Source organism: Semicossyphus pulcher, unplaced genomic scaffold, assembly GCF_022749685.1.
Source record: "Semicossyphus pulcher isolate SPU_LCO1_2020_fin unplaced genomic scaffold, fSemPul1.0.p SCAF_3, whole genome shotgun sequence".
Classification (NCBI taxonomy): Eukaryota; Metazoa; Chordata; class Actinopteri; order Labriformes; family Labridae; genus Semicossyphus; species Semicossyphus pulcher.
This window is the reverse complement of record NW_027211704.1, coordinates 12,822,131-12,849,992: the sequence shown is the minus strand read 5'-3', so window position 1 is coordinate 12,849,992 and position 27,862 is coordinate 12,822,131. Positions and strand designations below refer to the sequence as shown.

The 27,862-nt window shown below is 40.5% G+C and overlaps 5 protein-coding genes across 7 annotated transcripts; 2 read left to right on the top strand and 3 right to left on the bottom strand.

Annotated features, from left to right (window-relative positions):
- Window positions 1-1,085: 1,085 nt before the first annotated feature.
- Window positions 1,086-9,347, bottom strand: twf2 (twinfilin-2). Of its 3 annotated transcripts, none has more exons than XM_069678509.1 (9): window positions 9,049-9,347; window positions 5,642-5,820; window positions 4,424-4,519; window positions 4,200-4,304; window positions 4,065-4,079; window positions 3,730-3,855; window positions 3,470-3,620; window positions 2,152-2,273; window positions 1,086-1,548 (listed from the first exon to the last, which is right to left on the bottom strand). In XM_069678509.1, the coding sequence occupies exons 1-9, from the start codon at window positions 9,143-9,145 to the stop codon at window positions 1,381-1,383; spliced, it is 1,059 nt and encodes a 352-aa protein (XP_069534610.1). In that variant the 5' UTR covers window positions 9,146-9,347; the 3' UTR covers window positions 1,086-1,380. The 3 variants fall into 3 exon arrangements, with proteins under 3 accessions (XP_069534610.1, XP_069534612.1, XP_069534611.1); XM_069678511.1 differs by having other exon boundaries at window positions 5,642-5,815; window positions 9,049-9,125; XM_069678510.1 differs by lacking the exon at window positions 4,065-4,079.
- A 1,263-nt stretch (window positions 9,348-10,610) lies between these two features.
- wdr82 (WD repeat domain 82) lies at window positions 10,611-14,391 on the bottom strand. Its single transcript, XM_069678512.1, has 9 exons — window positions 14,014-14,391; window positions 13,548-13,645; window positions 12,576-12,642; window positions 12,376-12,475; window positions 12,120-12,236; window positions 11,855-12,010; window positions 11,506-11,575; window positions 11,143-11,285; window positions 10,611-10,828 (listed from the first exon to the last, which is right to left on the bottom strand). Exons 1-9 carry the CDS (start codon window positions 14,172-14,174, stop codon window positions 10,799-10,801), a joined length of 942 nt encoding a protein of 313 aa, XP_069534613.1. The 5' UTR covers window positions 14,175-14,391; the 3' UTR covers window positions 10,611-10,798.
- A 287-nt stretch (window positions 14,392-14,678) lies between these two features.
- glyctk (glycerate kinase) lies at window positions 14,679-18,704 on the top strand. Its single transcript, XM_069679087.1, has 5 exons — window positions 14,679-14,822; window positions 16,505-16,891; window positions 16,975-17,126; window positions 17,210-17,385; window positions 17,478-18,704. Exons 2-5 carry the CDS (start codon window positions 16,536-16,538, stop codon window positions 18,366-18,368), a joined length of 1,575 nt encoding a protein of 524 aa, XP_069535188.1. The 5' UTR covers window positions 14,679-14,822; window positions 16,505-16,535; the 3' UTR covers window positions 18,369-18,704.
- Window positions 18,705-19,128: 424 nt separating this feature from the next.
- On the bottom strand, window positions 19,129-21,137 carry tcta (T cell leukemia translocation altered). Its single transcript, XM_069679088.1, has 3 exons — window positions 20,436-21,137; window positions 20,286-20,337; window positions 19,129-19,615 (listed from the first exon to the last, which is right to left on the bottom strand). The coding sequence occupies exons 1-3, from the start codon at window positions 20,644-20,646 to the stop codon at window positions 19,573-19,575; spliced, it is 306 nt and encodes a 101-aa protein (XP_069535189.1). The 5' UTR covers window positions 20,647-21,137; the 3' UTR covers window positions 19,129-19,572.
- Window positions 21,138-21,313: 176 nt separating this feature from the next.
- Window positions 21,314-27,120, top strand: mon1bb (MON1 secretory trafficking family member Bb). The gene is made up of 6 exons (XM_069678358.1): window positions 21,314-21,395; window positions 21,994-22,088; window positions 22,186-22,782; window positions 23,425-24,217; window positions 24,925-25,072; window positions 25,935-27,120. The coding sequence occupies exons 2-6, from the start codon at window positions 22,010-22,012 to the stop codon at window positions 26,160-26,162; spliced, it is 1,845 nt and encodes a 614-aa protein (XP_069534459.1). The 5' UTR covers window positions 21,314-21,395; window positions 21,994-22,009; the 3' UTR covers window positions 26,163-27,120.
- The last annotated feature ends 742 nt before the right edge of the window (window positions 27,121-27,862 follow it).

The following is a 27,862-nucleotide window of genomic DNA, read 5'->3' as shown; positions in this document are numbered from 1 at the left end:
CTTTTGCCAAGCAACACAAACATTATCCTGAACTTGTGCTACTTTGTGAGTGTATTGACATTGGCGTAGACCTGCTACTTTTCTATTAGTACTGTTATACTCTATATCAGCACTCATGGACTTCCTCTTGTCCAATAAAATTACTTGGTCAGAACTAATAAATTGTGTTTAGTAATACTTGTTTTTTTCTAACACATAAACTAAGATTATTAAACATTACACCAGCCAAAACATTTAGCATGCTATCATTGTTAGCATGCTGATGTGCAATTGCACTTGTTCTAAACACCATCGGCAGCTTCGCAGAGCCCTTGGCATGGCTGTAGTCTTGCGTCTGTAATGACTGAGGAATGACACTGTAAAAAAAAACATTGACACTAATCAGCTTAAGGTTTCTTAGTTGACCAAGACCCTCATGACTAATTAGTTGACATATTGACTACGTGAGCAGCCCCCCCCCCCCCCCCCCCCGCACACGTGTCAGATTAGTACTTATGACACCATTGAGGCTAATCTGAAAATCAAGCTGGATTTTTTTTTTTGCTTCAGCTCTTTGCATAAGCATGTTTTTATTATTTTATTTAAAAGTGAACATGTACAATATTAAACATAAATGTTACCATTCAATGTGTTGTACCAGAGCTAGCTTCAAACTGATTTTGCTAACACAGCAGGGGAGGATTAAAAAGGCACTGACATTTACAAAATCTACACTAACAGATCTCACAGCTCAGATCATCTCTTATGAAGCCTGGAAATAAATGTCTTGTGGCCATGCATCAAAAGAGCTGTTATCAGTGTGAAAACTCTCCAGAGCTTGTGTGGAATTGATTTTCATGCAGGTATATCAAAAACAGTGCAGTCTTTCAACAACTGCGAACTCAATGTACTTCACTGACGTGACAAGAGGGTGTTGACGATTCCTGGATGTACAGCTGCTGGTCTCATTTAGACGCTCTTTAATCTGAGATTGAATTATCCCATGACCATCCTAACCATGCAATGTATTCACAGACATGTGACAGCACACGCTGAATAAAAATTGTCCACAGTATAAATAAGATTTTATTAGAATTTTCCTTCATAGAGTTTATTTCTGACAAACATTGTTTATACAAAACTTGTATATTTGTCTGTTAATTATTTTTTGTAAAGTATGGAAGAAACATCTCTAAAATTAAATGCGTGATTTATCGGAGGGACTTCTTTTGTCTGAGGACAGATTGAAGAGAATTTATCAGCATATTTTCACCAGAAGCATATCTGTTATATATATCAAGTGTTTCAGTTCACAAACAGCAGAGGAAATCCATCACTGTGTCCGCTCCTCTGGGTCTGAGGAGGTGTAAGGCCTCCACTATATCAGACATTTGTCCGCCTCTAGCTGTCCTGTACTTTCTCTCCTGGACCCTTAATGAGGCGCTTGTGTCCCCTCTTTCCTGCTGGGCCGCGGGGCTTGGCGAAGGCCTGTTTGTGGGCGTGCTGCTTGGGATGGACCTCTTCATACAAAAAGTCTTCCGTCAGTTCATCTCCGTCATCAATCTCCAGCTGCACAAAGATGCAAGAAATAAAAAATAAGTGTTCTAGTGCACAAAACTAAGTACTCAGAATTTAGGCCTCGAAAATCTATTTGGCGCCATTGAACATAAATAACTTTGACTTTTATTATTTAGTTAGGGTTTGGAACTGTACGCAGATTTCATGGGTGCAATTTCCTGACACAAACCCCTTAATTCTGTTTATTAATTTGATTTTTATCTTTCCCAGGAGAATGCCTGGAGGGGATCATGCGTTCAGTCGTGTGCATGCGTGTGTGTGTCCGCAGATAATCTCACAAATTCCTTATCTCTGCCTCCAACTGGACTGTGACAGAGCTGCTGTTGTTCAAGTACCTCGTCTGCCCGTAAAGGTGCCCTCCACCGTTGGGGTTAGGGTGTGGTTACGGTTAGGCATTTAAGGTAAAGATGAGGGGACACGTGTATCGATGAGGAAACTGAGTTCACCACCATTACTTACAATTTGAAACACTTAAATTCAGCCTCTGAAATACTGAGAAATGTGGAAGAACACAGAGAACATGACCATTGTGTTCTTAGTGGTTGCTAGATTCCTGTGTGACACTGTTATGTCATTATTTTATCTTTCCATTACCTTTTTAGCAATTTCCAAGTGGTAATCTTTCTCCACCTCCTCCAGTAATCGGCTCTTGCAGCTGGAATACAACATCCGCTCCTTAATGCTACAGCTGTATCCTGGCATGGAGTATATGAACACTGTAGAGAGGGAGAGAGAAGAAGAAAGGTTATTAATAATTTTTTATGTTGATATAGATCAAGGGTTCCAAAACTGGAACAGATGACCCCACTATAGATCTTATATAGGCCCCCAGCATATATATTTTTTAAGATGATTTTTTTGGCTTTTGCCTTCATTTGATATTTTATAGGACAGCTGAAGAGAGACAGGATGTGGGGGATGCCATCCACCAAATGATCGGCAGACTGGGAGTCGAGCCTGCATTCAGTGCATCAAGGACTGTAGCCTCTGTACGTGGGGTGCCTGCTCTACCAACTGAGCTAAACCTGCACCCCCAACATAAATTTAACATTAATTGAAGATTGAACTTTATTTTTCCTGAAAGAGTTTCTTGTGCCAAAGAACGCTCCGAATTTACAATAACATGAGAATAAAAAAACGACTTAATGTTTAAATGAAAATTTGGCCTTAATTGGCATTAATTGGTAAAACAAAAGCTAACATAGAAAACTTATATTACACATGATGTAAAGTAATTAATTGATGTTATTGATTTCCACACACATTAAAACACAAAGAGCAGCTAAAATCAGATTTAGGGTGCTTCTAGATGACTAATGAATAAAAACTATTTACATTAAATGTAACAAAAAATAACATACGGTAGTAAAAAAAGTTGTATATTTGTACACATGATGTTGAAAAGTAATAATAAACATGATGTTGATATTATTGATCTCAGGAAGACAGAAAAAGACAGAGAGCAGAAGGCAAGTTACATTTTGGGGGGGTTACTCGCTGACTAATTAATAGACAAAAAATTATATTTACTTAAAAGTGTTTTTCTCTGACTCGGACTTCAGGCCGATAAGTAAAAAACAGGGATGATGTCATTTCTCGTCAAGGAACAGTGGAAGAAGAAAAAATCACACACACGCAACAAGTTACTATTACTTAATCTGTGTCCACTGGTTTAGATAACCGGATCTAATACATTTTCTCCACTGATATAGATAAGTGGCTATAATCAATTTTTTCATTGATACAGATAAATGGATATAATCTATTTTTGCTGAAATAGATAAGAAGGGATGAATTAGTGTTTTCTCTAAGCGTCTGCAGCCCAGGTGTACAAAGGACGTACCCCTCCTTGCTCCACTTGTACATCTTGTACGGATGTTAAAAGAGGAGGATTATGGGATCAGTGACATACCGACAGATTCCAGGTAGTCTCCCTCATGGGAGTGTTTGTAAAGGAAGAAGTGGTATCTGGGAGTGTCTTTGGGAACTCTGCGGGGCAAATCTCGAGTTTCTGTCGGGTTGGAGTGGACCAGCTCGATCGTCTCCTTTTCTACATCCAACCTCTTAAACACAAGAATAAGCTCTTTCAAAATAAAATACTAGAAGTCCAATATATCAGCACAAAAACGCTTTTATCTTTTAGAGTAACCTTTATGAACTCCTCAGGCTCACCAGTTGTATGTAGTTGATGCGTTTTTGGGCAAGCTGCTGTAAAGCTCTTTTGGCCGTCTCCTGCAGAGGGAAAGCCAGGCCTTGAAGCGTTTGGTGTTTACTCTCCACGCTGATCTCTGTCTTCACCTGCAGGGGGCAGCAAGCAACACACTAATCTTAATAGGGCTCTAAAGGATGATCCATAAGTCTTTGATGGTAAAAATAGAGCTCTATATATTCAATACAGTAGCATTGAAATGACTACAAATAAATAGAGGTTATTTCTCTGTCTTTTTCAATTCACCTTAAATCAGAATTTATTCGACCCTATAATGAATAAAAAAGTATCAACATACCTGTTTAACCCGGCCCTGAAAAAGCAAACACAACAAAATGTTGCATTTCAAACACAGGAAGTTGTATTAAAGGAACAAGCAGACCTTTGCACATGCAGCGATGACGACACCGCTGAGGGCACGTTGACCTCTCACCTCTGTGATTTTGATCCTCTGCAGCTCCTGTTCGGCTAATGTGAGCGGGGCAGGACCCGAGCAGGATGACACATGACGCTGGTAGCCGAGCAAGCAGATGTCCTCCTGGTGATGCAAGTGAAACAAGAGGGCCCATTACAGGACAAACTCCTCTAAAAACATGTCATCACAGCAGAATAGATCTTCGGTCATAGAAAATTGAAATGGATTTGAATTTCTCTCACCTCCGCCGTGCCAAACATCTCATACTTCACATGGCCCCCGCCAAACTCTTTCTTCACTGTAGCACGGGTGGCTGCGTACAACATCTTTTGTTTTACCTGTAACCAACAGAAGGGGAGATAAATGAGCTGATAGGATACTTTATGTTTCTGGAAGTTGAAAACTTCAGCAAAGATTATACAAAAGGATAACTAAAGGATTATACAGAGATACAATGTTAATAAACACCATGAAAATTAGGTCACCAAGCTGGAAACTAGACTGGTTTTAAAGTGGAACCCATGACATCATCATGACCGTGACGAAGTTCAATCAGATTGTGCTCAGAACTATTTGAAAACATGTTTTACAAACTGGGGATGTGAGGTTTGAAAAACGTGGGCACTCATTTAGCATGACTCATCAAAAATGCCATCAGGTTGCATTATGGGAAATGTAGGATCCATCATTATTGGCACATGACAAGATAGAACTAAGCCTTCTTAAGATTTGCTTCTTCTTAATTATACGTGTCTTTAGCAATAATAATAACCATTTAAATCTGAACCTAGGCCTAAACATTTTACATTTATTATTATTTATTGATTGATTTTTTTGTTGACATTAGGATTGACGACTTATTGACGATTGTGATCGCTGTGTACATGGATTATTCCTATTTTTATAGACACTTGGCCTCGCTTCACTTTTATTTAAACCTGTACTTACAGCCACTCTCTTCTTTATATTATTATGTTTAGCTTCTTTGATCATAATAGTAGGACTAATACAGTGTGTTCATAATTTCTTCTTCGGGACACACGTCCATTCTTTGAAATGTATGTTTCATAACGTATGATATGCAGCTATTTGATTAGTTAAAAAAAATGTCAATAGTATTGCAGTTATTTGATCAAACCTTGTAAATAAACTGATTCCAATTAATCTGTGTAGAACATGTTTGATTATAACATACTCTTACTTCCTAGACTACAGGAGCTTGGTTTGGTATACATTTTTCCTGATGAATGTGTGAGGATCGATATGTTGTTAATTAATTGAATAAATGTTACTGACAGTGTGTAAGTTTGTTAGGAATAGGATCTCTCTTTTGATGTGACTTTTAGAAGCTCCCAACTATACAAAAAAGCTATGTAAAATTGGGGTGAATACTCTACTCCTTATCAACATCAAAGTGTGCAGAATATGGAGCAGAATAAAGAGTGCGTGCCACGGCTTACTGGAGACTGGTCAGGTGACCACGATATGAAGATCCACTCGTAGCCCTGTGCATTCTGGGAGTCGAGGCGGTACAGGACGTAACACGGCTCCTGGTCATCCAGGAGAGGAAGCAGGAAGTGATCGTAGTCCTGGTCCCAGCTCTTTTCTGGCTCTCTGAAGGCCCCCAGCACCAGCTGCTCTGAAAGTCAGACCACAACTCATCACATACCTTACACCCCCCCCTATATGTAACATGGCCTTTACAGCACACTGTAACACATATACAGCAGCAGTTAGATACTATAGTCTGCAGTCACAAGCAGGAAGCCTTCACATGTGGGAGAATTAAACCAATTAGCATGTAGCATGTATTTATTGTTTAAGGTATCTCTAGAAAAAGCGTCTTCGGGGTGCATGTTCACATACATTTATGGAATTTAAATATTTTTACAGTAGAAAACTAAAGACCATATATGAACTGAAAAAGAGTAGCTTATTTAGCCTACTATTTATTGAAAACATAACATAATTGATGTTAAAAGGGAAAATTGAGCAAAACACATCACATTTTCATCTGTTTACTAAATTATCATTTCATATATTTGTATAAACTCAAATGTTCTACACATATTTACTCCTTTAACTGAAGTACAATAATGTTTTATACCAGTCTTTTACTCCTCTCATGTCATAAAGATTAACTCTTTTTTTAAACAACTTTTGGGCACTTTAAGGTACCACATTTAAAGTACATTACAAACAAGTATACTCTTATGACTGTATGCAAACGTAAATACAAATTCCCATTATGATATGAATATGATGTGAAAACAGTGCTTGTAACCCTCACCAACAATTATTTTCATTACCGATTAAACAGTTTCACAATAATACTTTATGTGCTTGGACTACACATTTCCAGATAATAGTGAAGCTGCAGTTTTAGATCTCTAAAGCCCAAGCTGATATCTTAAAATACACATGCATCTTTTGAGGCGCTTGGACCTGAGAACCTGAGAGTGTCATTTTTTTTGGCTGATATTTTCGACTGTTTCAACTCTGCATTCTAACCATCATCCTCATGTAAACTCGCTGAACTAAAGTCGGTCTGCCACCCTCAGCTGAGAGTCCATGACCCCTCTCTGCTCTCTGTGTTTGCTCTATGTCCTGGTGAAAGGCTACAATATCATTACTAGATCAATTTCTCACCTGACAGGTTGGGGTTTCATCTCTTTATGGAACAGACAAAACGTGACAACACAATCCAAACCCTGACATGGCGTCATGAAACAAAACAAACACCTACAGACTGATGTCCTTGTGGGGTGCAGGGGGGGATTTCCTGACCGTCTCCTGCGGCAAGTTGCTATTCTGAGCCATTACACATTCCTGCTTTGCACACACACATACTTTCCATTGGCCATTCTCTCTCTGTCACTGTCTTTGTAAATCCATATTAGTGTAAAACTGTATGTAAATGACTCATTTTGGGTTTTATATGTTGCCTTCTTTTCATTGAAATTAAAACCAAAAATTAGAGTCATTACAGCAGATATTTGTGTGATTGGACATGAGTGAGTGTTATATCAAACCAGCGGCGATGAAATCAGCCGTGATCTTGTTTCTCTTTTGACATTGGAGCAAATATGAGTGTCACCAGGCAGCAGCAAGTCGCCATGTCAAGTCACATGCTGCTCAAAATATCCAAATGAGGGAAGTAAAACAGACCTGACACCCTTTTTCTGTCTGTCTGTCTGAAGCACCCAGCAGCCCCCTTCTGACATCAATACTCTAAATAAGACACCAAATCATTAATATGATATCCACAGTTACCACAAAGATAGCCTTGAAAAGTCCCAGAATGCATCTGTCGTGAGTCAGATTACAAGTGTGGCACTGGTCATATAAGAAAACAAGATATAAACACCTCATGAACACATCAGTCCGCCCATCATCTGCTGCCTAGAAACCCATTGCCTCACTGCCCATGTTTCACAGGCCGCTCAGCTGACACACTGAACGTCTGTTCTCACACCACCGCTGATGCAATCCCGTTTTCCTAGAAGCTACACAAAGTCCTAAAGCAGTGATTTAGCATATTTTGTTTTGTTTGTGAGCCTTTAATAAGAAGCCACATCTGCCTGTGATGAATGGAAGCGATTCTTACTCACACGAGACACGAGTTTGTCCCTCTCGTGTTTTGCCTTTAGACTTGAGTCACAGAGTAAAGCGTTTGTTTTTCGGGAAAGCCAGTGAACTTTGAAGTCTTGTATTAACAATTTCTTGTGTTCTGATGGTATTCCCAGAATATTTAAAGACTATTCTGAACCAACTGAATGGAAAAATATTCTGTTCGCTGCTCAGTAACAATGATTTCTTTAGATTATAGACATAAATAACATAATTTCCTAATCAATTTTAATGGCGTGACAGAACATTTGGAATAAGTTATCTGATATCTCATATTTTTATTTCATTTTTTCATACAAAATCAGGTGTAATTTATCTTTTTTTGAGTCGTACATAACAAGCAAAGAGATATTTTATTTCAAGCTACCTGTTGCAACTTGAGAAAATCTTCTGCACTAAGCAGCAAACATCGTTTTATTTAGGCGCTTAAAAGAGTCTTTTGATCAGTCAAAAGTGGTGTTAAAGGATGATCAAGGATGCTTAACCCAAATGTCATGGCAGTTTATGGGAGGCACAAACTGGAGAAGGGCTGAAGGGATTCTTACTGGTTCTCAGTCTTTAATATATGAAAACATTTTTAGAAGAACCTTAACTGAACTTTGGTATTTCACAATAAAAGGAGGCTAGAAAACGCCCAATTATCCTCTCATGACCTCTATATTTCATCTCATGACTACTCGTACGGGTGCAGACCCTCAGTTTGGTTTAGAAAACTTTACGAGCCACGTTTCAGATAAAGATCATTTTATGTTGTCTGGTGGCTTCCAAAAGGTTGACCAAAGGATTAAAGAGTTAAGAAAGGAAAACTTTGTATTTCATATTTGTGTTTTTTTTCTGATCAAAGGAGTCTTTGATTTCTTCAGGTCACTGAAGGACTTCAAAGAAACAGTCAAAGAGAGATAAAACACTCTTCTTTTCAAGACCGCAACTCAAGTGCACAAAAAGAACATATCGTGATTTTCGTGGTCACAGCTGGACAATGTTTCACTTTAAAGGGACACGACCCAAACATAGAGTCATAGAGTTTGCTGTGTTGTATTAAGTTTGTGTTGAGTTTCAATTTTTACTGTGAAAAGCTCTGGATAACAGATTTTGTAAGATGTTTTCACTCAGACTCAAAGCTACCCATCTTCCATATGAGATAACTTATATAAAAAAATATGAACTTTAAAACACAGCTAGATTAAAAAACAGTGCCATAGATGATCCCATCCCATGTGAAGGAGGGCAAACTCACCATCTTGGATGCGCACCTTGATGAGGCGCACCGCTCCACCTCTCGCCCTAGCCAGGAAGTCCCTCAGCTCTGGCGTCACCACAAGTGCGAGGAACATGGCGGGTCAGCAGTCTCTTACCTCCCGCCAGGCACTGTCGAAGGGGGACTTGAGAGACGGTAGAGTCCAAAGTCAAAAGCACCAGGCCCAAATATTCACTCCAGGAAAGAGAGTCCAAAGAAAAGAGCCTGTTGTAGAAACGTCCTTAAGTTCTGATGATCTGACCACTGAAGTGGAGGATCGCTGTGTGTGTCCAGACTCGTTGAGAGACTGTGTAAGTGTGAGAAGGGACATGTATCTAGGACAGTATCATGTGCACACAGAGAGCAACCTGATCACCTCTCTCCCAAATTTAGCTCCCACTGGCTGACTGTCCGGCCCTGCGTACTGGCCTGTAAACCCCCACCACCTCCACGACACACTAGGACCCACAGCAGAGGAAGACACTGTGACCTGTAAACCTAGTTACCAACTACTGAGGCAGCAACAATTAAGGTAAGGTGCATTGTCTCCAGGCCGGTAACTGGCAAGATTTATGGGAGTTATGCCAGCATGTAACCCACCCTGCTCCACCTGCTGTTTTCAACATGTTCTGTGTCACAAACCAGGTCAAACTCACACACATAACCAACACTGGTACCACGACAATAGGCCCTCTTACAGCCAGCCTCTCAGAGCTCAGTTTTAAAGCCATTAGACGCATTAAAATACAAGAGCACAGGAATCACTGCGAGTACTTTACTCGCCTCTCTGGCTACAGGGCCTAAAGTGAAGAAAGCCTGGCAGTGTGGTACGTGTCAATAAGATAGTATACAATTTCATGTGGATCTTCACATGGTGTTCAGTGCTGTGGAAAAGAACCTCCACAAAGAAGTGGGCTGCTCTGAATTTCTCACTAGTTTTTTTTCTCTTTTTTGAAAAGGGCCCACATTAGATCAAAAGGACGATGTTGTTTTGGAAAGTTTACACAATGTATTTATCTTTGTCCTTCGGACACCTCTCGGGTTACTCCACACGACATCTGTGATGGTCAACAGATTGCGTAAGATGTTTTTTTCTGACTTCGATCACACGGCTATGACAGCATTTCCCCAATACCAGATCCACACAGTTTGTTAAGGGTTTCTAGTTTCTGTTTTGAATTACACAATCATTTAAACTGAAAATTAGACAGGAATCATCTGCAGTAATTGTAAAAAGTCATATAAATGAACTGTTTAAAAACTGGTCAGTTATTTGCTTTCTTTAAGGGGATAAATGTGATTCAAACGCGCATAATCTATAAAGTTCACCATATTATTTATGGATTCCTGCCAATTTAAACTGACTTTCTCAACTGATACCAAAATTAACTGACAAAAAATGTTGTTTGATATTGAGACTTTCATTTAAAATATTCAGCGGTTGAATTTGATAAATATGTCTTGCAACATTTGTTCTTTCACCAACTTGTGCAATAGGCACACAAACACACACAGACAGACACACCCTTCAATAAAGTAATAAAGCTGAGAAAACAAACATGTTACAAAGAAATTATTTAATGTTAAATAGAAATATAAAAAACAATAGACAAATGATCTATTTCTGCAAACAACTTATTTACAATTTGTATTTAATGGGCCACACGTCCTGTGAGATTCACAGGCAGAGCTGGCTGTGCTGACCCCTGCTGGTCACTTTAACAGAAGGGATTCCTTCACTTTGCTGTCATTAGTCGTCGATGGTGGGCAGCCAGAACGCCTGAAAGATGAGAAAGCATTTTAGAGAAGCATTTTGGTTGCATTAGACACACATTTTATGTGTGTTTGACACAGAAGAATTATTAACACTAAAGTAAAAGTCAGGAGCAGCTCTGAGTCATTGTGGTCATCAAAGATGTTATGCAGATGATAAAAAAAGCATTACAATGTGAATGACAGAAGATTACATCTTTAAAAATCTCAGTTTGGTAATATCTTGTTACATTTACATGTTAATGGTTAAGCACATCATTAATTATCATTTAGAAATCTACTTCAGTAATCCCCTTTAGTCCACATTGTCCCCCCACTCACCATGTTGGAGCAGGCACTTGCAAACGTCATGAACTTGGGGTTGAACTGCAGGCAGGTGATCGGTCCTGTGTGCTTCCCGTCTAATAAAGCCACCTTCATACCGCTCTCTGCATTCCACACATGGATCTTTCCGTCCTCAGAGCCTGACAGAAACATTAACATGAAACATGATCTGCACGGTCATGTGATGGCTAAGTCCTGCATCCTTTTAAGAAAGCCCTTTTTATTTATCAGAAGAATGTCTTTATTACATGATATTAAAAATAGTGTCAATGTTTAGGGACTGTTTCATTGATGAAATAATGTAACAACGTATTTCTAAAAATAAAAAAACACCAAGATAGAAAGCAGATCATAACTTACCGATCATAACAAACTGAGAATCTGGGGTGAAAGATGCCTCCAGTGTTACACCTTTACCGTTGTTGTAGCCCTGTTTGTGGAAGAACAGCCTCCATTAGCAATTAATTTGTACACACAAGTGCAAACAGCGAGTTTGGATATCTTCAGATCTTCATCAATTCTTTTAATATAACTTAACGCTAATAGAAATATGTTCACTGTTTAAATTACTCATTAAACAAGTATGACTAAACCCTGCAAGTGTTTTCCAAATGTTCCAAACTGTGTGATAGATGGGATTCTGTCTTTGTGTTCTCTTTTCAAGTAATTCACTGATATACACAGAACATCATGATGAATTGTGCCTTACCCCAAAGGAATGTAGTACAGCCCCCTTAAAAGCATCTAAAATGCGGAGGGCTCCGCCGTTAGTAGAGACAAGAATGAGTTTTCCATCATTGCTGAACTTGAGTCCTGTCCACTCGCATGTCCGGTCATACTGAAGCTTGAAGGTTGCAAAGGGACCCTGTAAAGTAAAAAATATCATTATTTATTTTACATTGGGTTCTCTTAAAGCGACTTAAATTATTAAATCATTATGTTTGGTCACTCACTCACACACAAACACTTCTTACCTTGTCAAACGACCGCAGATCATAAAGTTTAACCATCTCTGAATTTATTCCAGCAGCAAAAATGAGACCCTCTGGATCAAAGGAGCACACTGGCTTCCCTTGTAGGTGCATCAGACCCTAAAATTTACAGACGACAAGAGGAGGTCAGTACTGTGTTTTATCCCTCTTCCCACCATCCCACCAGTTTCAGTATAATAGGTTCCATATTAGTGCAACACCAATGGGTGCCGAGTGAATTACTACATAAGGTACTCACCTGGCAATTAGGCGACCGCAAATCCCAGAGTCTGATTGTTTTATCTAATGAGCCAGAAATAAATGTGTCGTCCACAGGAGACATGGAAAGGGATGTCACTCTGTTAAAAACAAACATAAACATGACAACATACGAACTCCCAAATTATCATTTCACATCATATTGAGGTATAAACAGAGAAGCATGAATTTAATCCTCACCTTTTAGTATGTCCAGGAAAGTAGCGGATGTATTTGTTGTCATGAAGAGACAGGTACCGGATAGTATCTTTAAGTTTAACAGAACAACAAAATTAACAAGTCGTACTTTAAACGAGACCAACAACAGTAAGAAACAAGTTGCAAATGTATCCAATACATGATGTTGATAATAATCTGAAGATTTCACTCAACCGTGGGCAAGGCAGTCACTTGTACAGTTAGCTCCTGTATGGGGCAGAATCACAGACCCTCAAACTGTACAAACAACTACCTCAGACCAAAGCGAGCAGTGTTTCCCCTGTGATCCAGCAGTGATCCACAGGCATGGCATCCTGTAAACATCAAACACCGGCCAATTTCAAAACAAACCAAATAGTAAAGAACATCATAATGCTGAAGGAAGGGCTGGGCGATATGGCCAAAATCCTATATCTGATGTAGGGTTTTTCTTATCTTGATAACGATATATATCACCATGTAGCTTCTTTTGGATAATCCTTTGTGAATTAAATACTTGACAAATAAAAAGTACGAGTTTTTTCGCTCCTTAACTGCACGTTAATGTCCATGATAATAAATAGCACCTCCCTCTATAGTTCGTTGCAGGTTCACTCCCATGTGCAAGGATTAGAACGTAAATTATTGCCAGAATGACGCAAAAACTGCAGTAAAGTAGTTCAGTTGCTGGTTTTGTGACATCACGATAGAGAAACACATACGATAAACATTTTCATATTGTTTTAACGACATATATTTTCATATTGCCCTGTCACAATATCTTTTGCAGAGTGAAAGCACAACAAATACATCTACTACCATACACATCTCATAATTGTAACACGAACCAATTCAAAAAAGATTTCATGATGAATTCTTCAATACATGATATAACAGTCATGCCTTTGAGCACCAACTAAACCCTATTCATGCAATGTTATTAAACTACCAACAAGTATTTGTGCATCAACATACCATCGATTTTGTTGGAACTGTAGACCACAGTGTTTGCAGCATGTGTGTACCTGATCAGATCCACTCCATATTTTTTACTGTAGAGCGTCCTCTTTGGTCTGACAAAGAAAAAAAAGATTACATAAGGGAACGGGGAGATAGGCATTTGAATCAATAAAAGATATTGATCTGAATCATCTGAATTCTGATGGCCTCTTTAAGTGGTCTACTTCTGACGATATGATGAACACACACAATAACATTATTAAACAAAATTACGTACTGTTAACTAATGACACATGAAAGTGACATAATAGATGTTGCAAGTATTTTCAAAATGTATGCAGAGAATATTTATTTTACATCTCATACAACCGCTGCTGAGTATCATCAGAATGTAGCAGGCCTCGTTAGCTAGCATAGCAAGTAACGTTAGCTAACATAAAAAAAAACAATAGGCGTTAAATTGGTGAAATCTGTCTCTTACTTTCCCTCTTGGCAGTCGTACAACACTAACGAATCGTCGTCGCTGCTTGAAATAATTGTTTCTCCGTTAGAACTGAAATCGAAGCAGTTGATTTTGTCTGAGTTTTCTCGAAACACCTTAGCAACCCTGAAGCTCCGCAGCACATTGTCCGTCAGCTTCATGGTGGCCTCTGTCTGTGTCTGAGGGGAAGCAGGCCCTCCTTTTACTTTGAATCGGCTAACAAATGTCACGTATGTTGGTTAGTATAAATACATATATCTAAACAATGGTGTTATCGTTTTAAAGCAGTATAGTTAAAAAACAGCGAACAAATCCCGCCAGTTATACTTCTAGTCTATCGTAGTAGTAAGGAGGGAGGGAAAAGCACCGCCTTCGACACGTCGGTGACGCGCATATTCATAATCTGGCACGCGCGTACGTCTGAAATCTCATGATTTATTTTATCGCGATAGTTCCATTCCGGTCAACGGTGTATTACATAGACTGTAGAAATTACTATTAGTATTTATTAAAAAGCGTTACTGCCCAGAGTTCAGCTCACAGAAGCAAGTTGAAGACAAATTAGTTATTTGATAAGTTAATTGACTATCGCCAAATTAAACAATTTAATTGTATTTGTCTGTATGAAAGAGTGCGAACAGCTAGCCTCCGGTCCAGCACTTTCTGTCGCATTTCAAAGCCTGTGTGAATGAAACTGTTCTGTTTTCCGACAGTTTCCAGATTATTCTCCAGTCAACAAAATGGACGCAGGGCAAGTGCAAGAGAAACCAGCAGCAGGAGTTTTGTCCTCAAAGAAAGAGAGGTCTGAGGTATGAACCATTTTCAACTGTTTTGATAGAAGCCCCAATGTTTTTCTTTAAGAGTGTAAAAAAAAAAATCGACGGGTGTCCATGGCAACGTTCAAGTCTTGCCTGCCACACGTGAAGCCACAAAGGTAAAGTCTCGTGTCGGTTTAAAATAGAAGCCATACAGGTCGGTAAAAAAAAGGGCGGTAGTAAATTGCAGCCCTAGTGCACAGTAAAGATTTTGATAAAATCATACTATAAATGTGATAAACATATCTCAGAAGAGTGACTTCATATTGATACAAAAGTTATATAAAAATTCAGTATTGCTATAAAGCCTTCCTTGATTAGAAAAATAACCCCCTATGGCCACATACACTTAGAGCTACGGAAAGGAAGGACACCATCGTTTAACCATATGCCAAAATTGCTGATGGTCGACTAACTTAGATTACTCTTCCAGTGGTCCTATTTCTTCAAAAGGAGCTGATCTGTCACAAAAATGTTTTTATTCTTCATTCTGCTAGTGTCCTAATGATGTCAAGCTGTCACATGTTTCTTTTGTTCTGTGGTTTTTCTAAATATGGCACTGGATATGGACAAAAAGATATCAAAAAATACTATTTTCTAAGATTGTAGGACCTCATGCAGACTAGTCAGTTATAACTAGTCAGAGAAAACCAGTTTGATCAGTGTAAACATAAACTCAGTGTGAACTGGCTTCAGGCTGTTTGCCCTTTTAACAACGCCGCAACATGAATGGCTCCAAAGTCTGTCAGGTACTATTCACATGAATTTCACCACTGTTGTCAACACGACTGTGCTCAACTGCAGTGTGCAAACTTCTGGTGTCGCTGAACCCTCTTTTTTGTTCAAAAATCCAACAGAGACAAATGCACAGCTTGGGTGTCAGTGGTTTGATGTGTCCCATGGTCCATTCAAGTCAATCATTACACATAGGGTACACAACTCCAGTGAGTATCTGGTCAGATTTTTGCGACACTGCCTGACTGAGCTGAGCTGGAGCACAGATAACAGGCTTCCACAGGAATCCGTGTGCTTTATATCACAATTACCACCTTTACAGGTAGGCAGCTGCATGAGTTTTCAGGAAGCAGTTTCTTAGGGAAATGTCAAACTGGCTAAGAATGATAAATGCTGTTATCCAAGAAGGGTTTTGTTGATTTAAAAACAGAAAGTAGACAGTGGTCTGTACACTTTCTCAGTCTTGCTTAAGGTACCACAAGAATAAATGATTAATTTATGTAAAAAAAAAAAAAAAAGTACACAACAGAACCCCACACTGCTGCCATCCAGACAGATTTAACCACTGGGAGCTGTACAAATACTACTGTACTAATAGGATATTACTATTTTCAGTCAAGCAGTAACCTCTGACATGAACACACAAGCAGCTTAAATGTCATAATGTAAAGACTTGTGAATCCACGCTGCCACTTAAAATGGCAGAAATGTTAGTTCTTTTGAGAAAGTTAGCACGTATAATGATTAATAACTTAATATAGAGTTAATGTTCTGATTCTTAAGCATTTTGTGGAGAGGTAAAAGTGGCCTTCAACCAATAAAAATGATTTGAATGACTTGAATATCTGACCTTTTCCTGTTTCCACATTATAATATCCTGCACGTGGCCTTTTCAATATATGACATCTTTATAACTATGACTTAAATTTTTCATTTCTCAGGCAATTTGTGCTCAGACCAGCTGAACTGTCCATGGCCCGCGTGCTGTCCCTGCTCCGGCCTCAGCCTTTTCTGGCCCTTATTGGCAGGAGGAAACCTCCGTTGTGCAAAATGTCAATGGACTCCCGGGCACGCATGGTGTTTGCAGCTGCAGTGGAAGCTGTGCAGCCAGACACTGTGGTGCGGCAGAGTATAGAGCGCAAGGAGGACTCAGTTCTCATCGATGGTCACAAATTCACACTCAAACACAACCTGCACTTGGTGGGCTTTGGAAAAGCTGTACTGGGTATGGCTTCAGAGGCAGAGAGGCTTTTGGGGGATCACTTAGTGAAAGGAGTAATAAGCGTACCACATGGGATTCAGCAGATATTAAAGGAGCATGGGAAAGGGTAAGCAAAAGCCTTAGGATGTTAACAATTTAAAGTATTACCGCAAAAACTAAATTAAGTTAAAAATCTGTCTTCCATCACAGCCGTCTGTTGTTGAAAGAAAACAGTCGCATCACAGTAAGGGAGGGAGCTAAAAACAACTTGCCTGATGCTGATGCCCAGAGAGCAGCTGAGGGGATCAAACAGTTAGCCTGTGAACTGACTGAGAAAGACCTGCTACTGGTACTGATATCAGGTAAAAATACATCTTACCTTGTTGCTTTTCCTCTCAAAAATTAAATATAAATCTTTAATACAATGTGGTGAAACTGTGTCCAGGTGGAGGCTCTGCACTATTACCTGCACCCATCCCACCAATCTCAATTCAAGAGAAACTGGATGTTACCCGCAAACTTGCAGCTGCTGGTGCCACCATTCAAGAGCTGAACACCGTACGACGCGCCCTCTCTTTCCTAAAGGGTGGAGGGTTGTCACATTTAGCTCATCCGGCCCAGGTAACATACTTTTCTTTAATCAGCTTTTAATAGCAGAGAATTCATTCCAGCATTGTACTTTGGATGTCACGCCTCTAATGACGTCTTCACAGGTGATTGCACTGATTCTGTCCGATGTAATTGGGGACCCTCTGGACTTGATAGCCAGCGGCCCCACAGTGCGGAGCGACATATGGCCTGAAGAAGTCCTGTCAGTCCTTGAACAATACAAGCTGTTGAACTCTCTGCCATCCTCAGTGAAGGAAGTCCTAGGGAGACCAGGTCCCCGCTGGAAGGAGACACAGGATGAATCAGATGCATCAGGACATGTTCACAATGTTGTGATAGGCTCCAACAGCGTCGCCCTCATGTGTGCGGGTCGCCGTGCTCGGGAGCTCGGTTTCCGCCCTGTTGTGGTGGCTCCAGGAGTGTGTGGGGACGTGAGGTCAGTCTCCAGACTGTACGGCCTCCTGGCTCGCTTTGCCTGCTCTCGAGAGGAGCCTCCTCCAGAGATAGCCGCGGAGGTGCTGAGGCTGGGGCCTGAGGTAGGTGTGGAGAGCTGGGACCTCTGCCGCACAATGCAGGTGTTGGGTGAAGGGCGTACAGAAGGATGGGGGGCCACCTGTCTTTTAGCTGGAGGTGAACCTACCGTGGAGCTGACGGGCATGGGTCGAGGTGGGCGAAATCAGGAGCTGGCTATGCTAGTGGGACTGGAGCTGAGAGAACTGGGGGTTCCACCAAACGGTCCCGTCTTCCTGAGCGGTGGAACTGATGGTCAGGATGGACCCACTGAGGCAGCAGGGGCCGTCACTGATGGGGGGCTGTATGAAGAAGCAGAAGCACAGGGGCTACACATGGAAACCTTCCTTACCAACAACGATTCTTACACTTTCTTCTCACGTCTTTCAGCTGGGAAGCGCTTACTTGTACCTGGCCTTACCTGCACCAATGTGATGGATGTGCACATGCTACTGATTCCACCAATTCCCATTAACATAGGATAATTCAATAGCACAGTAAATGCAATGTCCAGTGGATCTGGATAAATAAAGAACACTAACTGTCTATCCTGCTTGACATTTGTGGTAACAGTTTTTTAAATCTACAAACATTTTCATCCAATATCTGTGAAACTCTTTTGTACTGTTCATGAAAGAAAGACTGGCACTGCTATAGTATACTATAACAACCCCAAAGTATAATATTGTAGTGTAATTATATAAAGTTCTGTTATTGTTATCAGTATTAAGATTTTGGAAGGAAACAAGAAGCTTACAAATACCGGACTTGCCGATCACAACCCAGCCCTATCAATTAGAGATGTCAGTGACATCAGTATTTTCAGACACCACATATTTAATATCCATTAAAATATTTGCATCTAATCTTCCTGCTTTCCTGCTGGTCTCTTCAGGTAATTCAATGTGCTTAAAATATACAGATCATTTTGTTGTTTACTTCACTTAAGAAGGAATATATACAGCATATATCATCAATCAGTTGAGTCATACACCCTGCAGCACATTGCCATGCACTACTGTGTCATTAGTCTTAAAGGGGGGTTAATTTTTAAGATGGCCACACTCACTAAACTGGATGCTATGCTCCTTGCTTGAATGAGAAAACCAGGGGTTGTAGTTACAAGTTCACAGAAAGATAATGAACTGCTCTCTATAAATCCAATTGTTTATGAATGACCCTGTCCACATTCAGTCATTCCTGTTAATGCAACCAAGGTTAACATTTAAAAAAAATCCATCCACCTCATCCTATGTGTTTATTTACTTCCATCATTAATGTCAAGTCCAATTGGATTTTTCTTGCTCATGGATGGATTATTTAATGTCTGCTATCAAAAGAGTGTTCTTAAAGCATCCTTATTTTGAACACAATCCCATCTTTCACATTTGTACTGATTCCTCTTCAGTTAAAAGGTTTTCACACAGAGCACATCTCTCTGAAATGACCAATACTGTCAGGCCAAAATAAATAACACACAGCACTAGATAATTATTTTTCTGTTTATCAGTGTGACACTAGTGTTGTGCATGTAAAGTGACAACAGATGATCCTCCGGGCAGTCCTCAGAAGTTGGCTGAAAATGCGTCAGTATCAACAAAACTTGGGGGGTGCGTTCAATGTCTCTTGGTGATGTAAACTGTCCAGCTCTCACTTGGATTAAGTCCAAAGTCCAACATCATTGTCCTGTTAATCTCGATGAGTCTTCAGTGTCTCTCCCACTTTGCTTTCCCTGCAAGGAAAATAGAAAATCATTACAAACCAAAACAATTTATTAACAGTGATGGTTATACTATGAGAAAACTCTTTGCCAATTGATTGGCAATACATGTTGCAGCTTCAGTTGAGAGAACATAATTGCACAGCATCTATTCGACTTTGCAACCCAGCAGCAGGAGTCTCCTTTGACCATAACATGCTTTGTCAGTAAGACGGATGCTGAATCTACCTTCTTCACTTAAAGCTCCTGTGAGCAAAGCCGTACCTCTTATCTCTTTGATGATTTTGTCCTGTACATGCTTAAGTGCTGGTTTTAACAAAAATCGCATCCTGCTTTCTTTACCAGTCATATGTATCACTCACTTTTCACACATTTTTTCCCTAGAAAATGTAAACAAAGGCAGTTAAACGCTTTGTCTGACACCTACACCCCACCAGCAGTTTCAGGCATTGAAAATGACTATCTACTGACTACTAATAATAACTAATAATCAATCTTGTCGCTGATGGTCTGGTTTGCTTTAGTAGGTCATATAGAGTAATCAGAATTCATTTCAGTTTGTTTCATAACCAGCGAAAAACTCCTCACAGAAGCTTTAAAGTGACCTAACTGAAGCTTCAGAGCGCCAGTGTGAGGAGGGAAATCTACCTGTTTGGTGCGACATGGATGCTCGAACACCTACCATCCACTCAGGTGAGGTGCTGTATCAGGTGTGCCTCCGTTCTGTCCAGTCCCTGAATATAAACACCAACACATAGAAATGAAGCCACATGGCTAGTTTAGCAATAGCATGCAATAATGAAACATGTATGTGAGATCGAAGAGGACTCACCTTGTCGATAGTACATATCGTTCACAGTATTCCCGTAGAATTTCCACGCAAAGTGAATAGCGATAAGACTAAAAATCAACCAGCTGAGTAAGATTTTGAATATGCAGACTCTCATGTCGTTAGCCAGCCAGTCGTCCACAAACTCAGAGAGGAACGACAGGCAGCCGTCAGCGATCCGAGACAAAAACTCGAAATCCCACGGTTCCTCCATAATGTCCGGTTAATCCGTCAATATGAAAATAATAGGATAAACTCTTTATCCGATGGGTGATATAAAAACATCGCTAAGGCTAGGTAACGTATGGCATCCTGGTCGCCTTCTCTAACGTTACGACGTTTCTATCAGCAGTGAGGTTTGAGGAATCGGAGATGACGTAGTTACGTTGCGCAGCGACGCTGTCTCTCAAAAATAAACATCTTTTTAAAATCTCACTATCAAACATTTAATGACTGCTATACAAAGGTATTTGTGTCTTTAGTAGATCACGCTATTTACGACGTTGGCAACAGACACAAACATGATTACAGACAAATAATACTTATCTCCTAGCAACGTTAGCTTAATGTCAAAATGTTTGGAGCGAAAAAGTGCCTATCCCGGATGAGTTGTAGATATGTTATATAAAGCGATAGATTCTTACTTGTATACTTTCATAGTGACGGTTTTCAACAAATGAGAACAAATCACTAAAACATCATGAGCGTAGGTTAGCGCCCGACGCAGCGCATAGCATAAATAATATCTGGAACATACCCCTAAAGGGGCGGGACAAGCTGACGATACCGAGCCTTCTGATTGGCCAGCTGAACTTGTCATCAGAGATTCCGGATGTCTGCCGTGGTAAGAGGAAAATTTGTTTTCTGCTTCTCATTCCTGACAGCTTGTTTGCACCCGGGCTGCTGATGAAGGTTAACATAGCAAAGTAGATATTCAGCCCAACGTTTCGACGGTACAAAATCGTAAGTTTTATTATATATCTTGATGTGTCTAATTTAAGTTGACCAGGATTGCCTTCATGCTCACTGTTAACCAAGGCCATGAAATTGATCTGTGTGTGTCGCCTGCTAGCAGCCAGTGTTAGCCGTGTAACTGCAGTCAACATTTTCTGAGTTGCATCGGAATTCACAGTCAAAAATATATCAGAATGGAAAAGTAAGCTGTCTTGGCTCCGAGGAAGTTATAGGGAAAGCTAACATTAGCTTTATAAGTAACTTAAGCATTAATAAACACACGTTAGCTCACTAGCTCTGGCGGTCAAATAACAGTTACTTTCGCCTGCCGATAATCTGTAGTGCAACATTAGCCAGGCTGCTGGAAGTTGTAGTCAGTGTTAAATTCCAGAGTCTGTTTGGTGTCTTGGAGTTGTAATTCTCCTCTGTAACCAGTTATCCTCTGTTATCATGTGACTTGACCACTAGTCCAGTATGAGTGCTCCTATTCATTAGAAATGTAGATGCATGCAGTTTCAGTGATCAGTTACCACCACTGAAACGTTCAAGCTACAAAGCATTGTAATCGGATATGTGTTGTTATTAATACGTTTTGTTTTATCTCCAGTGACTGGGATGGTATCATGGAGAGAGACAATCATCAAGAAGGAGAGGCACAGGGAGTGAAGATTTGTGATCCACCCTCTGAGAGCAATCCACCTGGTAGATTATCCAATCTATCTTTCATTAAAGCTATTTCAAATTTACCTCACCTATCACCACCTAATCATTTCACAATTTCATTTTGGTTTCATCTTAGGTGACACCTTGGCGACTTCTCTCTCCCTCTTGGGGAATCACATGTTTCCTGATCCGGTGGAGAGAAACGACAGTACCACTGTTAACAAAGAGGAGCCTGCAGATTCCCTCTCGTCAGATGTTGCGGCAGAGCAGCAGAGTCTGGATGCAGAGCCCATTTCTAACCAGGTAACAAAGCTAGACACTGAGGAGACAGAAAACTCAGAGTGTCACAACAACGTATGCACCCAACAGTCTGATGGAGGAAACAAGGAGGCTGCCATTGACAATGACCAGAGCGACTCTGGGGAGTTTGTCGTTACTATGCTGGCAAAGGCCAAGCTGGAGGAGCAAGGTATCGGTGTGAAAGGGAGGTCATCTCCCTTGTTGGAGGCAGGCACCCAGGAATCCCCTGCCTTCATCTCACACCGTGACGAGGACGTGACGGCTGAGAGCTGGCGGCAGCACAGGAAGCATGTTTTTGTGCTAAGCGAAGCAGGCAAGCCCATCTACTCCCGATACGGTAGTGAAGAGGCTCTTTCATCTACAATGGGAGTCATGATGGCACTGGTTTCCTTTGTTCAAAGTGGAGATAATATCATCCGCTCAGTCTATTCAGGTGAGAGCATCAGTGTAACTTTTTTTCTTGATAACATTTGTCAAATTATTGTGAATGTAATTTTTTGTTTACACCTGAGAAAGCAAGTTTAGAAGGTTGATTATAACCAATTGTATTAAAGTGCTGCACAATCAGGAACTTCACTGAAGTACTGTGAGCAGAGGGAAGTTCATGCATTTACAGTATTGTTTAAATTTTACTTTGTCTATTTCCAGTATTTATTTTGTAGTGTGGAGCTGTTCATTATATTCAAGTCTTTGATTTAAAGATACAGAGAAATGCAGAATGAAATCAATTCACAAAGAATGGAAATACCCTTAAAATCAACTGCTCACTGAGCTGCGGTGAATTGAGAATATCATCTTGAATTGTCGACAAGAATTGAGAGTGTGGATCTTCAGAACTTGTCAATAATTCATCATGTTTGGTGCACAAAAACTTTAAAGAGATTAAACAAGTTCAGAATAAACCCTCAGGACTTGAAGCATAAGACATTGCTGCAGTTTGGTGATGAGATTTTCAATACAGTATTGAAATGTAGATTCATCAAGCCAAATACCTACATGTTTATACTCTGCAAACGGTTGCTTGGTTACTTGGGGTGTTATAATATTTGCTGTTCTCTGTCCCTCCCTCCTTCAGAGGAGCACACTGTGGTGTTCTTACAGAAAGGACCTTTAGTGCTGGTGTGCGTCTCCAGCAGTCGTCAGTCTGAGCGGCAGCTGCGTGGAGAGCTCCTCTACGTTTACTATCAGATCATAAGCATGCTCACCCAGGCCAGCATATCCCGCATCTTTGAACACAAGAAGAACTACGACCTGAGGAGACTCCTGGCCGGCTCCGAGAAGATCCTGGACGGTCTCCTCAACCTGGTGGACTCTGACCCCAGCTTCCTGCTCGCAGCAGTGCACTGCCTGCCCTTAGCTTCCTCTCTCAGGGACTCTCTCAGCCAGATCCTTCAGAAAGCCATCACGCCCAATCTGGTTTTCTCCATCCTCATCGCCAAGAACCAGCTGCTCACCATCGTCCAGGAAAAGACGGTCATCGAGGACACGAGGCTGGAGCCTGCGGACGTCCACCTCCTGCTCAACCTCATCGGAGCCTCCTCTGCCTTTCAGGCCGGGGAGATCTGGACTCCAATCTGCCTCCCTCTCTTTAATCCAGACTGTTATTTTTATGCATACATTTCCTACCTGGACCCCCCGGAATGCACTGTGTGTTTGCTGCTGCTGTCGACAGACAAGGAGGCTTTCTACGCTGTAGCCGAGTGCAAGAGAAAGATAGAGGAGGCCATGGCGGCTCAGAACTCCCTGAGCCTCATCGCTAAAGTCCAGTCGTACAGCGTGAGCCAGGTGGGCGTTTCAGACCTCAGACACTTCATGTACAAGCCCTTTGATGTGCCAGACAACTACCGTCAGCTCACTCAGTTCACCAGGTGTGTGTGTTTATCTACTACAGGAGACATATGAGCCTTAACCGGTGCCTTTATTTTGTGCTTTTGTAAAATGATTATAACACAAATTTCACTGCATACAGACAAGTCAGACAGTGATATTTGTCTTGCACAATATCTTTAAAAAGGAATGAAGAAAGAAAAGCAGTTTTTACATTAAGACTCTGGTTTGTGCACAGTTTAAAATCTTGTGTAAGAGGAAGTAGGAAAGCCAATTTTCTCTTAAGAAATAAGCACTAAAAAAGAAGAGTGTTCTGTTTGAATATTTGGCAATTTGGGCTACAAAGGTTTCTGTAAGAGAGCTTCCAATTACACGAGCACAGAGAAATGAAGGTTTGAAGAAATTTAAAGTCTTCCACTAATCCTGCCAATTCACTCTCTTATCTTCTAATGAGCCCGAGTGAAGGCATCAAGTGTCCTATTACATAAGCCAGCCGCCATGCAAAACCTTGAAAATGAAATCATACAAATGTTCATATAATGTTCAAAAAAATATTTATAATTCTATTTACAAAAAATGCTGTTAAAACGTACGTGACAACAAAGAGTCTCCCTTCAAAGTACTTTAACAGCTGTGTTGTGTAAGGCCTCTCGCTGTGCAACTTTCTCATCAGTGTCAAAAAGGAAAAGTTTTACTGTACGCCTTTTCTGTCTGTAACCTTTCCTCTGTGATGTGTCGCTGCGTGCAGCCCAGAGATGGAGGCCCCGTACAGCAGTGAAGAGGAGAAAATGAGACTGCTAGACCTTTATCGTTACATGCACAGCCGCATCCACAGCACCTCACGCCCCCTCAAGCTGATCTACCACGTCGCTGAGAGGGAAACTCTGCTGGCCTGGGTATGTTTACAGATGCAATCTCACTGTTACTGTGTACATACCTGAATACTATCTCAATACGTCTGAACTAGTACCTGTGATTATATTTGATATAAGGCTTTCTGAATGTATTCGTTCTTGTGTAGATTAAGATGACAAAATTGATACCACTCTCATATCTGTCTTCTAAATGTGAAGCTGGAGCCAGCTAGCTAAGTTTAAGTCAAAGTTTAACCCATGCAAACACTTTTACTGGTATTTAAGGGATGAACTATTTCATAGCTTGGCTCAGGGACTTCATCTACCATACAGGTTTAAAAGTGAGCTGTAGAGGAGCTTTGGACAGAACCAGGCTGGCTGTTTCCAGTCGTTGTAAGCTAAGTTAAATGGTTGCTTGATACCCGAACTGTATCGGAGATGCGTCTGGTTCTACCTAGAAAGCTGGATTGCAGTCAATCATCTTGCTTCACCAGAAATGCATTCTTGTTCGCCACTCCAAAACAGTAACCTACACGGAAAGTTTAAAGTATCAAGGCTGCCATTTCAGGTTATCTATCACATGATAGCAAACAACGCTATCATGCAGCCATGATGATTTTGCCCCACCATTCCGCCTCTGTGCTTCCGGCTCTTCACACAGAGTTAGTAGTATGTGCCTACAGCAGTTTTAAAATTATAAGTGTATTTTTGTATCACACTAGAATCGGGTATCTATAGAATCTGGTCATTTGTGTCCGCTGATAAAAGACAACAACAAAGAAAAAAAGCAAATAATCAAGTTTAGTAAAATGTCAAACAATCTTACAATCATGCAGACAGTGACCGACTCTGTCAGCTTCCTTTAGAATCAACACCTTAAATGTCTGTCTTCTTCCTGCCGCAGGTCACGAGTAAGTTCGAGCTGTACACCTGCTTCAGTCCTCTGGTGACGAAGGCCTGTGCCATCACAGCTATCACTAAACTCCTGAGGTGGATTAAAAAGGAGGAGGACCGTCTCTTCATCAGATACCCTCCTAAGTATTCAACCACCCCAAACCCCAGCAAGAGCTCCAGAGGGGGCAAATCTGACCAGCAAGACTCCACAGATAACGGCTTCTTATCTCTCCTATAGGACTCTCAGTGCTGCTCGAGCTGCTCTGCCTCAGTCAACAATAGTTTGTACACTGGTTCACAGATCTTTTTGAACCCTCTTTTGACACTCGTTGGACTTGACGGACTTTAACTACTGGAATCAAACACTACGTTTTACACTATTTAAGAAGGAATGACCTCTTTCAAACTAGTATTATTTCTTTACCTAAACAAGAAAGTAAGTGTGAAAGAGTCAGGGCAAAACAGCATTAGTACATTTTAAATTGAACTGTGGTAGAAACTAATTGCAATGATATTTAAATGTTTTTATATTGTTTTATTACTGCGACAGAAGAGAAACTTTCCTTTACGGACAGTGAATGTATCACACGGACGACGAGTTCAGTCATATGCTATAACTATTCATCGTCTCTTTCTGGTGTCAGTTAAGATGAAGGGTGAGATTAACTGTTTCAGGCAAAACAGGATATGCAAGAAACAAAGGTATGTCGTGTTTTAGGCTCAATATAAACTGGATTAACGACTGGGATGGGCCGCTATGTGTCACACAGAGCCTTGAACAAACACGTCGCCCTGTGTGAATGTGGCGGCGCATCCCTGTGACAGAACTGGAAAACGTGATGTCGTTTCATATCCCACTGATGTTTCCACTCAATTTACAATGGTCAGGTTTCATTCATGTTACATTGTGTGCAGAAAACAAATAGGAAGTCCCAGCCTGTCGCACCTGATCACTGTCATTATTAGTGTCTCATTCCTTGGAGTCACACCATGCTAGTTTGGAACATCATCTGCTAAGTTTAGACAATGTTTTTCTGAGCTCACGCGGTGTTTAATGTCGCGAGTTCAGGCGACTCATCGTTTTGGATAATAGTTTTGTAAAGATGGTCTATAAACGGTAGCCTCATCCTCGTGTCCTTTGAGGAATTTCCTGTCATTTAAGTCTTAAGAGTATGTCTATAGTATTATGAAATAAATCCCAGGTTGCACAAATCTTCACTTGTTTTAATTGAGAGATGTCGTGCTTCATCATCATCTGCCAGACAGTAACAAATTCACATGAAGTGTCACCTGATTTTCCAGGTTGGTTTATTCTGTAATAACTTCTCCCATGGTTTTCTTGGAAACAATCTGTTATTTGCTTCTTATTATAGGAAAAACAGAACATTCAGTCCAACAAATGTGAGGAGAGTTTCCAATAACAACAAAAGGAAGGAAGGAATTATACTATAATTAGTTACGGTTCTTAGACCATATTACATAATTACTTCCAGGAAACACGTGATAAATAAGAAGGAATTAAGGAGCCCATAAAATCAAGCATTATTAACATGTAATTGACAATCTTCCTGTTATGTCTTTGATCATTGGCGGTGTACAACTCCAGTGACTCGATGAGCCTCCTACACAAGTTTAGCCTCACAGAAAACTTATGTTGTGTGTGGGCAGTGTTACACAATTTGTTTTTCCCCTTTTAATACGTATTTCCCTTTAAGAGTGTTATTAACCATGGCTAACTGAGACAAGTTGTTAAAGGTACGAGATGTGAAGTGTTAACAAAAACGTTGACACATATTCACGTTTATTGCTGTAAACATTTAAATTTAACATCTGTTTCACTGCACGGTGATGCAGTGGTTAGCGCTGTTCACAGCTAGAAGGTTCCCTGTTCAGACGTAAGGGGCCGGTCCGGTCCGGTTGGAGTTCGTATGTTCTCCC

What these genes read in the sequence shown, in the direction of transcription:
- glyctk (XM_069679087.1), top strand. Translation starts at nt 16,536, where the DNA reads ATGGCCCGCGTGCTGTCCCTGCTCCGGCCTCAGCCTTTTCTGGCCCTT. An exon ending in TTAAAGGAGCATGGGAAAGG is followed by an intron (nt 16,892 to 16,974) that starts GTAAGCAAAAGC and finishes CTTCCATCACAG; the next exon opens with CCGTCTGTTGTTGAAAGAAA. An exon ending in ATTTAGCTCATCCGGCCCAG is followed by an intron (nt 17,386 to 17,477) that starts GTAACATACTTT and finishes ACGTCTTCACAG; the next exon opens with GTGATTGCACTGATTCTGTC.
- mon1bb (XM_069678358.1), top strand. Translation starts at nt 22,010, where the DNA reads ATGGAGAGAGACAATCATCAAGAAGGAGAGGCACAGGGAGTGAAGATT. An exon ending in CTCTGAGAGCAATCCACCTG is followed by an intron (nt 22,089 to 22,185) that starts GTAGATTATCCA and finishes GTTTCATCTTAG; the next exon opens with GTGACACCTTGGCGACTTCT. An exon ending in GGGAAACTCTGCTGGCCTGG is followed by an intron (nt 25,073 to 25,934) that starts GTATGTTTACAG and finishes TTCCTGCCGCAG; the next exon opens with GTCACGAGTAAGTTCGAGCT.
- wdr82 (XM_069678512.1), bottom strand. Translation starts at nt 14,174, where the DNA reads ATGAAGCTGACGGACAATGTGCTGCGGAGCTTCAGGGTTGCTAAGGTG. An exon ending in TACGACTGCCAAGAGGGAAA is followed by an intron (nt 13,646 to 14,013) that starts GTAAGAGACAGA and finishes TTTCTTTGTCAG; the next exon opens with ACCAAAGAGGACGCTCTACA. An exon ending in ATCTGCGGTCGTTTGACAAG is followed by an intron (nt 12,011 to 12,119) that starts GTAAGAAGTGTT and finishes TTTACTTTACAG; the next exon opens with GGTCCCTTTGCAACCTTCAA.
- tcta (XM_069679088.1), bottom strand. Translation starts at nt 20,646, where the DNA reads ATGGAGGAACCGTGGGATTTCGAGTTTTTGTCTCGGATCGCTGACGGC. An exon ending in CGATATGTACTATCGACAAG is followed by an intron (nt 20,338 to 20,435) that starts GTGAGTCCTCTT and finishes GTTTATATTCAG; the next exon opens with GGACTGGACAGAACGGAGGC. An exon ending in GCACCTCACCTGAGTGGATG is followed by an intron (nt 19,616 to 20,285) that starts GTAGGTGTTCGA and finishes TTTTCCTTGCAG; the next exon opens with GGAAAGCAAAGTGGGAGAGA.
- twf2 (XM_069678509.1), bottom strand. Translation starts at nt 9,145, where the DNA reads ATGTTCCTCGCACTTGTGGTGACGCCAGAGCTGAGGGACTTCCTGGCT. An exon ending in GCATCAACTACATACAACTG is followed by an intron (nt 3,621 to 3,729) that starts GTGAGCCTGAGG and finishes CTTGTGTTTAAG; the next exon opens with AGGTTGGATGTAGAAAAGGA. An exon ending in AGACTACCTGGAATCTGTCG is followed by an intron (nt 2,274 to 3,469) that starts GTATGTCACTGA and finishes CCCTCTCTACAG; the next exon opens with TGTTCATATACTCCATGCCA.